Genomic DNA, 12014 nt, shown 5'->3' with positions numbered 1-12014 from the left:
CCAGATACCATTTAAGGCTTGTAATTAGACTTATCTGTAGACCTCACAGGAGAAATAGGTCTTAGCAAGTCAGTTAGAGAGGTAAAGAATAGTAGATTTAAATTTTGTAACCACAAAAATGCCACTCTTGAGTCACTTGGCGCTAAGCATGTAACAGCTCTGCCACTCAACAGCACTGCTCACCTGCGGGAAAGCAAGTGGGGTCCCTTTAGATTTTAGAAATGGTTTGCATACCAAACCCAGATATTCACCATATTCACAAAAAACCTCCTGCCTCTGGAGAGAAAAGGCTGTTTACTCTGTTATACCCACATTAAGTACTGCAACACCCAACATACATGTTGTTAATAGATAGATCTTTGTTTCAACTATATCCTCCTCATTCTGCACTATTCCCTCTGTTGCAATCAGCTTGCTTAATTTATTGTAAGACATAAAATCATTATTATTGTTAGTTATGTTTTAGGTACTGTAAACATTTGTAAAGCAAAGCGATAAGAGGAAAATATTATTGTGATATTATTAAAACAAGAACAGAGTGAAACAAACACTTGATAATTATGAAAGATATTGGGGTATGTTTTCACAAGCTGGATGTATTTTTAGGACACGGTCTGTCTTAGTGACAGAACATAGAGAAGGAATTTCTGAGTGTTACACTAAATTCTTTTGTTCGTTTTCTAAATACTCTGGACTAAAGCATCTCTTGCAGCCTTTCTTATAAAGCAGAGCAAATATTTTTCCATCCCATGGGTGTACTGTGAGAATTACTCATCTGGTACATAGATAACTCCCAGCAAATAAAAATGCCTCTAGTCGTTGTTGGTCTTACCTGTTCCTCACAGCTTCTGTGACACGACACCTGACTTACAGCCCAGTGGGCGCAGCACCAGTTCTTACAGGGAGGCCTATATATTTCTGGACAGGCTATTAAATGAGAATAAATAATTCCTGTTTTCTGTGTTCAACTGCAGCTTACATAGCATGGTTTTAATAGGAACATGTCATCTGCCTCCTGTAGCCTCACTCGAGCTGAAAGCAATGCTGGAAAGCACTGGCTTGATGTGCAACTTCTGTCAAGGGGAGCTGGCAGAAAGGAGGGTTCATCTTTAAAACCAGAAATATAGGGAAAGCAAGCACCTTTCCTGGGTATCCTTCCTTGTTTCCAAACACTTGTCTGCAAGTAAAACAGGGCAAGACTTTCTAATTGGCTGAGGAAAACACAGTAACTTAAGTAACTGAAATATCCACACCCATCCTATCTCTGGCAATGATTCTTTAGTTCATTTCCCTACCAAGTGGTGCCGAAGTCCAAGAAGCTAACATCCCTTTAACTCTTAGTCTTCTCCCTTTTCCTTCTGCAATCCTATTAATGGTTAATCTATGGTCACGATGAATTTGGATGCCATGTCTCCAATCCCTATAGGAAGTGTGATCCAATCTGATCCACCCACCCCAGCAATACCAATTTATTTTTATTGCTGTCATACCAAAGATGTACCCTGGTACAGGAAGGAAACCCTTTCCTTGTCCTCGTCCTCTCAGTTTAATCCTATTTTCTACCCACCACAAGCTTATGCCTATAGTTGTAGTAGTTTCTAACATTTCTGGGAGGGTTTTAGTGCAAAAAGCTTTTAGAATTAAATTCTCTGCTCATTTCTTCATTCACCAAGAGTTGGCAGGAGCATTCCTTCCTTTCAAAGACCATTGTTCAAGCTGCTAGATCCTCTTCCTAGGCTCACTGACAGAAAGCTTACTCTTTCCAGCCCTACATCCACATTTCATGTGCACAGGGTGGGAGTCACCGTCCTTTCTAGCTTTGCACCACTGAGTTTATATATAGCTGAGATGGGACTTTAATTGTATCCTGTATTTCATCTTCACAGATATGAGTGTTGATGTTTTACATCTGCTGGCAAATAAGCCAGTTTAAAAGAAAAAAAGTGTTATATAGGTACTTGCTACGGCAAAACCTAGCTGAGGGTCTTCTGCTTGTTATTGAACTGAGGAAGCAGATGCCTGAGACCTCTCCTTCCCTGGAGCTCCAGCCGACGAAGAATGTGGTGGGCTTTTGAACAGTGAACTCCACCTATGGCCGGTGATCTCCAGGGGCTGTACTGTGTTCTCCCCTTTCCCTGTCTTCTGAGGAAGGATGGACTGAAGTTAACGGGTAGACTTACAGATGTCATTCAAAGCCCTATGGCAGCCTGAGCACCACAGCGCATCCCTTACGCATCCCTTAAAAATCCCTCGCCCATCTGGGAGCGGAGCAGCCACAGGCACTCCAGGGCCGCTGCCATTTTCCACCCCGGAGTCGGCCCCGTTCTCTGATGCGTGGAAAAAGATCAATGCACACTCCTCGGATTTGCTTCTGTGTTGAGTCTGTGCTGCTTTAGAATCAACAAGAAAATCCCTCAGCTCTCTTAAACGATGTGGGTCTGAAATGCTCCCGAAACGAGCCGTTTCGGCGCTGCGGTGGCACCGCTCGGGGAGGGGCAGCGCTTAACCAGCGGGGAGAGAGCCCCGAGGCCCGACGCGTTTTCTGCCGCGTTTGGAGCGCTCGAAGTGCGAGGCGGCCGGGCCCGTGCTCGCCGCTGGAGCTCGGCAGCCTCTCTCGGAAAAGGATGGAACATACCCTTGGAACAGCAGGCAGGCGCCGCGCCCCCTGCCCGCCGGCCTAACGAGGCTGGTGGGAGTTTTAATCGAAGGCCTAATTGCCGGGGAGGAGGCTGAGACGGCCCGGGCCGGGGAGCGGCGGCGGCTGCCCCGCTCGGCTCGCGGGAGAGCCCCGGAGGGATCCGCGGCCGGCCGGGTGGGCCCGCCCGGGACAGCCCGGCCGCGGGGGCCGCTGTCCCACGGGGGCTGCGCGGCGGCCTCCCCTCTCCCGCCCTCTCTCCCTCCCGCATCCCTAGGTCCGCCCGTATCCCTGCATTCCCTGCTGCAGCGCAGCATCCCCTCCTCCCCTCAATCCCAGCAGTAGCGGCGGCCCCGGGCTCGGCTCCCCGCGCTGCGGCGGCGCTCGGCGGCGGCTCCCCCCGCCGCGGCCGCCATGTTGGGCTGCTGCGCGCTTGGCGGCGGCTGCCGCGTGTGACCGCGGGAGGGACGGAGGGAGGGAGGCAGGAGCGAGGGAAGCAGGAGGGAGGGAGGGAGCGGCGGGGGAGAGGAGGGCGCGGAAGCGGAGGGAGGGAGGGACGGAGGGCGCCGCCGCTACCCCTCCCCGCCGCCCGCGCACGCACACACACCCGCACCGGCCGAGGATGCCCTTTGCCCGGGGGGGCGCAGCCGGGACAGCACCGCGCCGCCGGCACTGAGCCCACCGCCGCCGCGGTCGGGGCCCCGCGGCCCGCAGCGTGCGGCCGGAGCGGGGACGCCGCGCTCTCCCTCCGCCCCAGGACGCGCACCGGAGGAGGAGAAGGAGGGCGCCGTCTCCGCAGCAGCAGCAGCCGCCGCCGCAGCCATGGGAAGGATTTGACAGGGCTCGGAGCGCCTTTGCCGGTGTGTCGGGGCGCGCGTCCCGCCCGCCGCCCCTTGGCGCAGCGCAGGAGAAGGGGGCGACGATGAAGACTTTAGTTTTTTTGAATCACTGAAAAGCCTTAAAAGGAGACTCGGTAAGGAGGAGGAGGAGGAAGGGAAGGCTGCCCGGGGCAGGACGTGGCTGCGCCCTGAGCAGGGGGGGCTGCGCCCCACCCGCGGTGGCCGCGGAGGCGCTGCCGGGGCCGGGGGAGGCGGCGGGGCCAGCGGCCCCCGCACCCTCCTTCCCCGCCGCTCTGTGCTCTCGTTTCTTCGGCCTTTCGCTTATATAAATACGTAAATACGCCTGTTTTTCCCTTCCCATCCGTTCTGGGAAGCGGATCCGGAGGGGCTGTGTGCTGCGGCGGGGCTCCTGGCAGGACCGCGCTGCATGATCTGCATTGGGAATGAAGGAGAAGACCTTCTTAAATATATAAGTGCGTGTGCCTGTGCTCGCACGGTGGAATCGGTGTCAGTCAGCCTCGGCTGAATTTGAGTGCAATTATTAAGGCACCAGGAGTGGCCAAATGTTTTTGCCCCCTTCTTATTAAGCATGTTACAAATTTTTTTTAGGATAACTATTTTCTTCTCTTTAAAATCATTTGTGCACAGATATACATACTGTATATGTGTGTCTGAAACTCCAAGGGTTTAGTTTCAGGCTGGGAACACCAAGGTGGGCTGGAAATTAAGCACTGCCACGTTTGACGCTTGTTAAAAATACTGTTGACTTCTTTCTAAACAACAAAACCCTCAAAAGTTTTTTTTTGTTGTTGTTTTTCTGGCAAAGTAATAATAATCATTAAAAAAGAAACCCCAATGCAAACTGAAACAACCATGTCTGGAGAAGTGCGTTTGAAGCAGTTGGAGCAGTTTATTTTGGATGGGCCAACACAGACTAATGGGCAATGCTTCAGTGTGGAAACCTTGCTGGATATACTCATCTGCCTTTATGATGAATGTAATAATTCCCCTCTGAGAAGAGAGAAGAACATCCTTGAGTATCTGGAGTGGGGTGAGTTTGAATGTGCTTATTTTGTGTACGTCCATCCATGTTCCTGTCTGCTTTGTATAATGTGTCTGTTATTTGTGTGTAAGAGGGAGTTGATTATAACTCAGTGTTTTACTGGGAAGTGTTATGAGTTTTACTGTATTTAAACGTGGTGGTGGTGCTAAAAAGAAATCCATAGTGGTTATTTGTCTTTGAGGTATGCATGTAAAATATACATATTTTTCTTTTTTTTTACTTGGATCAGACTCTGGTACTTGAGGCATATTTGTTTGCCTTCAGGCCCAGCTGTTGATTTTGTATCCTAAAGTTGCTGGGAATATCGAATGGTGAGGGTTAAATTCTCTGATGACTGGACTAAGATCAATCCATAATTCTCTAATTTGTTTCTGCAGTTGAGTCTATGATTCTTTAAAGTAAAACATGTTGATCAACAAGAAAATCCTTCAGCTTTTTTAAATTATATGGATTTGAAATGCCTGTGAAAATGGAGAAGATGACATTTCTTATACAAAATCATTGCTGACTTAAGTGGATTGATTTTCCCGATGAAGAACAGAAAGTTGAAAGGCAAAATGAAATTGTCTGTGTCCTCTGCACTCTTTCCATTTTCTTTCTTGATTTTGTGGGAGGCAGAGTATTTGCAGATTTTTAAAGGAAAGCAGGTGAATGACAGCATTCCAGTTCTTCTTAAATTGCCACAGAACTGGTTGATTCTATTTTTTTCTTCTAACCTCTCTTTCTTCCTCCTTCTGAACTCGAATGTAGACCAGAAGATGCAGTCTAACATAAGAACCTTGATGAGAATGGTTACTGTATCTGACCTTCAAACTTCAAAGTCATGCTGCACTTCTGTATTTGCATGCAGAACAGTTTACCACATTTGCCTTGTAATAAAGACATCAGCTGGCCTCCTTTATTAAAAAAGCACATTTTTGAAACACGTAGCAGGCATTTGACTAATTAGCTGGTTGAGCTCTTCAAAATTAAGTCACTGAGGAAAGACATTGTTTTGATAACTGATTTAACAACTTGAGGCTGCTAAGTGTGGGTTTAATTTTCCTGGTCCTCGCTGTAGTCATACTGACATCTAAAGGACATCTGACTCAGTAATTAAGTTTCTTGTAATATTCATATAGCACTGTTTTTTGTTTTCTTGTTATCTGGAGGAACAGGCTGTAATTAATGCATTCTAGCTAAGGAGGAAATAGTAATTGAAAGTACTTCTGAAGAATCTTCCCTCTAAAACTGTCACTGGCATTCAGAAGCTGTGAAAGACTGGGAAAATATGATGGCTCCAGTGGTGTTTTCTGTGCAGGAACTTGGTGTAGTCTGCAGTGGATCTAGCCAGCTGATATCTTGTAAATAATAACAATAATCATCATCAAGTTAACCATATCTAGATGGTCAGGGTAACAGTGTGTTTGGAACCCATTGTATTGCATGCTGGTGTGTTCAGTGGTGGTTGTTTCATGGGTAAATGCATCATTACAAGGCTCTGACAGTACCTGAAGATTTCTGTAATAAACTTTCCAGGCTTCTTGTGGAAATAATACACTGTTTTGGAAAGGCTGAAATAAGGTTTCTTGCTGCCCTGTTTTTCCTACTATTTTTCCACTCATGCTCCAGCTGTGCCTTAGCACTACGCTTGAGCTTCAGAGAAGATCAGTTCTTCCCATTGCCAGGGCTGAGTTGCGAGTCTCCTCTGTGTACTTTCAGCTCAGCTGTCCAGGGAGTTTTTTCAAGAGGGTTTGTGAGGTGAAATGCAAAAGCCAGGGGATGCTGGTACCTGCCATTGGAGGTGTCTGAGTGAGTGATGTCTTTATCCTGCAAACATTCCCATGAGTTGTCTCCTCTGGGGCCCAGCCCTCCTAGTGAAACTGGTGGTCTCTGGCATTTCTCTTGGGATCAGAGTGTTGGCAAAATCAGGCTCCTAGAGAGGTTGTGCACCCTCCAGTGCTCTGGAGCAGTGAAGTTATTACTAAGGGTACTCTGTGCTTTGATATGATCATGACCTCTCATATCTCTGCCCAGAAGGGGAAACAGTGCAAGTGGTTGATTAGAAAGAGGTTATATATGGTTTTACCATTGGAAATGTGCTGAGCAGTGGCAGAAGTGGAAGGCTGGCAGCCAGAAATCCTGGACTCTGCCCCCACCTCCCTACATGACTCAATGGTGGAGTGGTTTCAGTTCAGTTTTTTCCAGCTTGTCTATTTGAACAGTAGGAAAAATAGCACCAGTTTTACACCAGGGAGTTCTGAAGGCTGCTGTACAGGAAGCACTCCTGGTTTTGACTGTACTGTATAAAACAGTGTATTAATTTATTTTTCCCATCAGTGAAATAAAACTTTGTGCTTGATGTATCTACGGGTGGATGTCAGCTGGTTACTGTCTTGGAAAGACATTTTGTGGGTTTGTGCCCAGCATCCACAGATTTGCTTTATTGCTATGAAGAGTGCAGTCTGGATGTATTGAAATGGGTCATGGAATGGTATGAACTGGTATGAACTTGTGTGTTTACAAGGTGTAAAGAACAGATTTACTCCTGAGAACTGATCATCATCTTAGGCTTAAACTAAATTTTTGTTTGTGTAGGGTTTTTTTAATTACTCTTTCTAGAAATAAATGGGATTTATTTATATAGTCTGTTATTTTTAAGAAAAGGCTGGTAAATAGATGTTTGGTGATCACAGTCTCCTGTTGAGCAGCAAATAATTTTTTCTTGCCTTTTAGCAGTGCCGTTTCAAGGTGCTACTGTTTGGGTTTTTTGTGGGGGTTTTGAGTTGAGGTTGTATTTGTGGATGTGTATTTTGGGATAAGCTGCTGAGATGTTACATTCTGTATTTCACATAAGACTGAAGCACAATCTAATTTTTGGGGGGAAAGGTTTAGAAGGTATTCCAGCATGGAACAGCTAATGTCTTAATGACAGCCATGTGACTTGCTGCTATATTTAGAGCAACTAAGAAGCTTCATCTTCTAGTACTTGGATCTTTCAGGACTATTTTTGTGAACTTACTATTGAGAACTGTAATATATTTTTAAAATGAAGCAGGGTGAAACAGTTGAGATCTGAACTGGTTGTTCATCTTTTGTTTTAGTTTAATGTTACAAGTTTAACTCAGCAAGTGGAGAAAGTAAGGTGTCTACAATGGGAAGTAGAATTTTAAATTTTTGTAGGATTTCAGGGGTTTTTGCTGTTTGAAGTTACATTAGACTGGTTAGAAGTGTCAGGTTAATTATTCTGTGATTCAGAATCTGCTTTACTTCTAAAATCCTTTTTTTGTCTCTAAGGGAAAACAACTGCATTCCTTATTCTTACATAATATTACTTTTGTGACATGCAAATAAAATAATTTGTTTTGTTGTTTATTTTACATAGTTATCTTATACACCCATGGAAATAGCAGTTGTATTTGAGCTCTGAGGGTTAAATCGGGGCATATTTTGAGATAGTGGGAAGGAAATGGAACATTTGGAATTGGCTTGTTATGTGTATTTTATGGTAGTTTTCATTTTTATCTGTATTGATAGTTGAATTTGTGATTTAGCAAAGGGCTTGTCTAATTATAGCAACTGGTGCCTACCAGAAAAAGCTCTTGAGAATTCCAAACACTTTGCTTTTTCTCTCCTGTGTGTGTATGAATTTCCACACTGATGCAAGACTGGAAGGGAGGTAATGAAGGCTGATAAGGTGAACTTGAAAGAAAAATGTAGTGATAAAAAGAAGCTTTTGGAGCTGTTTTTGTTCTGGGAAAAATTCCTTTCCAATGGCTCCAGTTTGAATTGGTTGTAAAAAGAAACTAGAGCAACGTTTTTTAGGAGGCATTGGGAGAATACTGGAATGAACTTAAAAATGTGTGGAGGATGAAGGGAGGGAAGATATAAGGCACCACTAGTAGCATGATGAGATCAGTAACTTGATTGAATTTGTGCTTTTGTAGTAAAACTGTCCTTCAGTAGTAAAATTTTACGGGATTTATATTTTGTTGTTGTTATTTTGTTTGTCAGTTTGTGTTTGGGGTATTTTTTGTTGTTTGGTTTCTTTTTTCTTTTTCCTCCCAAAGAAGGCTTTGAAAGATGGGTTAAAATGATGAGGGTAAGGCTGTGGATGTGGTCTGTCTAGGCTTCAGCAAGGCCTTTGACACTGTCTCCCATAATATACTCCTGGAAAAGCTGGTAGCCCATGGCCTGGACAAGTGTAGCCTCTCCTGGATTAGGAGCTGGCTGGAGGGTCGGGCCCAGAGAGTGCTGGTGAACGGAGCTGCATCCAGCTGGCGGCCAGTCACCAGTGGTGTTCCCCAGGGGTCTGTGTTGGGTCCAGTCCTGTTTAACATATTTATTGACAATTTAGATGAGGGGATTGAGACCATCATCAGCAAATTTGCTGATGACACCAAATTGGGAGGGAGTGTCGACCTGCTGGAAGGCAGGAGGGCTCTGCAGAGGGATCTGGAGAAGAGGAGACTCAGAGGTGACCTCATCACTCTCTCTAACTACCTGAAGGGAAGTTCTAGCCAGGTGGGGGTTGGTCTCTTCTCCCAGGCACTCAGCAATAGGACAAGGGGGCACAGGCTCAAGCTCTGCCAGGGGAAATTGAAGTTGGAGATGAGAAAAAAATTCTTTCCAGAGAGAGTAATCAGGCATTGGAATAGCCTGCCCAGAGAGGTGGTGGATTCACCTGGAGGTTTTAAACTGGGATTTGATGTGGCAGTGAGTGCCATGATTTGGTAAATGGAGTGGAGTTGGACCAAGGGTTGGACTTGATGATCTCGGAGGTCTTTTCCAACCCAATTGATTCTGTGATTCTAATTGTTCCCATTTCTTTTCAAGTAGAACTGAAAAGTTGTGGTGCTTATGCAGGGCTGATGGGGGCATAGACCTGACTGTCATTGTTGGTCTCATGTTATGCAGATAAGAGAGATCTATCTCTTCTGGCTAGTGAAAACGGTTCTATCACCATACAACCAATTTTTCAGGACAGTGTTGTGAGGAGGTTGTCTGTGTTTTCTGTCTGGTGATCTCTTTCAATGTTGTTTTCTTAAGGAAAAATGGTATGCCCATTTTTGAGCTAGGTTTGTTTTTAAATATTAGTAACAAAAGAGAACTAAGTCTTGTTTGTAGACTCCTGCACCTCTTCTGTGTTATTCATCTCTTTGTGGGTCCTGAACAAATCACACCTTTAGCTATTAGTTGCTTATATTTTGTTTTCCAAATAGACTGTTAAAAGACAATCCATCACTTAGGTCCTATTCTTAGCAGACAGTAATAAAAGACTTAGTACTCAACTTCTTGTTTTGTTGCATTTTTTTAAAGTCGGCTTTAGTGCTTAGTATTATCTAACCGTGGTAGTATCTAACCCATTAGAAATGCCTTTTTTTTTAAATGACATTCTAGGTATTAACTTTTTAATTGTAGTCACAAATGGGAGTACCTCTTTGTGTGACATAAGCAAAATCTTTCTGGGAAAGAATAAGCATCTTGTTTGTCAAGGCCACTTAATGAGCTTTTAACCATGTGCCTAATTGTAAATATGAGTTGTTTTATTGCCTGCGGCTGAACTATATGGAATGATGGGGATCCATCAATGTAGAAGACATTGTGACATTCTTGACACGCAGGTTTCTGACGTTGTTTATGATAACACTGGCCTGCTTATTTTATGTAATCTGTTGTTTCAGATTGTTCAGCTGCAGCCAAAAATTAAATGCATTTCATTGATTAGGGTGAGCAAAGGAGCCTCTTTGGTGCTGTCAAATAGAAATGACCTACAGATATCCATATATGAGAATATTGTGCACACAACTTTGACAGAGATGCAGTTCTATGCCAAATTACTTGAAAAAGAAGGAAAAACTAATGACACAAAATACGTAGAATGGTTGCCTGTGCAGAGCCTGCTGTTAGGTGCCTCTGTGTTTAACCTCTATACCTTTTGAATTGTGACCTTTCCTGCATTTATTTCAGTTTTGATTCTTGTCTTGAACACATGAAACGAATTACTGAAAGTTTATCAACAGTTCTGATGTGATCAAATGAGCTGTGAGACCATCCAGTTAATTCTACTTGTTTTGCATTAATTTCCAGTAGAGTGAGGCATTAACCCATTGTAATTGTTTCTTAACATATTTATATTACACCAAGTTTTTAAAAAAACCTTAATTTTAAGTAAAAATAAGTTTAAAGGATGTTCTCTCTGACTTTTTTTGTTCTTTTGGGCTGAGGAAGTTTGGAGGTATTCAGAGGCTGCCTGTTTTGGGGCGTATTTGGGGTCTGTGTCTGGGCTGACTGACTTCTGTCAGTAATGTCCTGTTTATTGCAAAGGAGTACGGCTTGCTTAGATAGCAGTCTAACTAATACTTAGTTTCCAGGAATTTTAGAAATGCCTTTATTCTGTACAGAAATTCCTGACATGCTTTGGTCTAATGGGGACAAATGGAGAAATACAATTATCTGAGTTAGTCTGCTCAGTGGGCATTATAAACCTCATGACAACACAATAAATTCCCTGTTACTAGGACATTTCTTGTTAAAGGGTTAATCCAATGGCTTTTTTATGGTATGATCATAACTGTAAAATGTACTGCTGAAGATGTGTTTGAATATTTAACCTCTGTGTAGCATGTGATGCTGTGCCTTTATCTGTCTGATTAAACTCCTTCCTTGCCTTTTGGCCCTTCTCTCCTGAACTTTACTGATAAACTCTTTTATAACCTGTAGCATATTATTAGGTCACAGCTGACTGAAAGAAGGATACTGTGCTGTAAGAGTAATCAGCTTATGTGGCCCAATATAGTTTAATACTTTTTATATATATATGTATATATATATATTCTTTTTTTACAAAGGTTGAGAGAAACTACCTTTGTTTTTGAAGCTCTACCTTATGCCTTAGGTTAGTGTTTGAGTTCTGAATAGGAGCAGCAAATACAAGTAATTTCACTTTTGAGTTTTACCTGTGGCTGGATAGTCAAGGACTGGTGTTGTTTTGAAATTTTACTGCAAATAATTTGCAAGTACCAAATTTCCAGATTCAAATTGGATGCAGGCTACTCTCCTGGAAATTGTTTCCCCCGTATTATTTGCTGAAAGTGAACACTGTAATAAATTATCCTGGATGTGTCTTTGAAAAATATTAACTCATTCTTAACATCCCTAATTACTTTTATATTGCAAAATATTTACTGTCTTCATTTGTGAAGAAAACTTCCAGAAGCAATTGGATCTTGTTGCCAAGCTCGAAGACCTGACTAAAAAAGGTACCGTGATTAGCTGAGGCAGAATTCAAAGAAAAGGCCAACTCCTGGATTCTTAAGTTTTATCTTTTGGCAAAGCAGGCATTCCTTCTGTAAGCATTTGTACTTGCTTAATTTGATTTTCTTTTTCTGGCTGAATGACTGGAATATTTTGTTCTACTCTGGTCTAACTTACCTCAACACATTATTTTTCTAAAATCCTCATTAAGCTTGGGAATGCCACTAATGTGAACCAAAAT

At 43.5% G+C, this 12014-nt stretch overlaps 1 protein-coding gene across 2 annotated transcripts in view; it reads left to right on the top strand.

Annotated features, from left to right (window-relative positions):
- The first annotated feature begins 3173 nt into the window (after positions 1-3173).
- CDC42BPA (CDC42 binding protein kinase alpha) overlaps positions 3174-12014 on the top strand; it is a 187317-nt gene continuing 178476 nt past the window's right edge. For both annotated transcript variants that reach the window (XM_071579798.1, XM_071579794.1), the window contains exons 1-2: positions 3174-3608; positions 4301-4525. In XM_071579798.1, the coding sequence (XP_071435899.1) occupies positions 4330-4525 (196 nt within the window). In that variant the 5' untranslated portion in view covers positions 3174-3608; positions 4301-4329. The remainder of the gene's footprint in view (positions 3609-4300; positions 4526-12014) is intronic.

The sequence above is a fragment of the Pithys albifrons genome, chromosome 2 (genome assembly GCF_047495875.1).
Source record: "Pithys albifrons albifrons isolate INPA30051 chromosome 2, PitAlb_v1, whole genome shotgun sequence".
NCBI lineage: Eukaryota > Metazoa > Chordata > Aves > Passeriformes > Thamnophilidae > Pithys > Pithys albifrons.
This window is presented reverse-complemented; position numbering and strand designations above follow the sequence as displayed.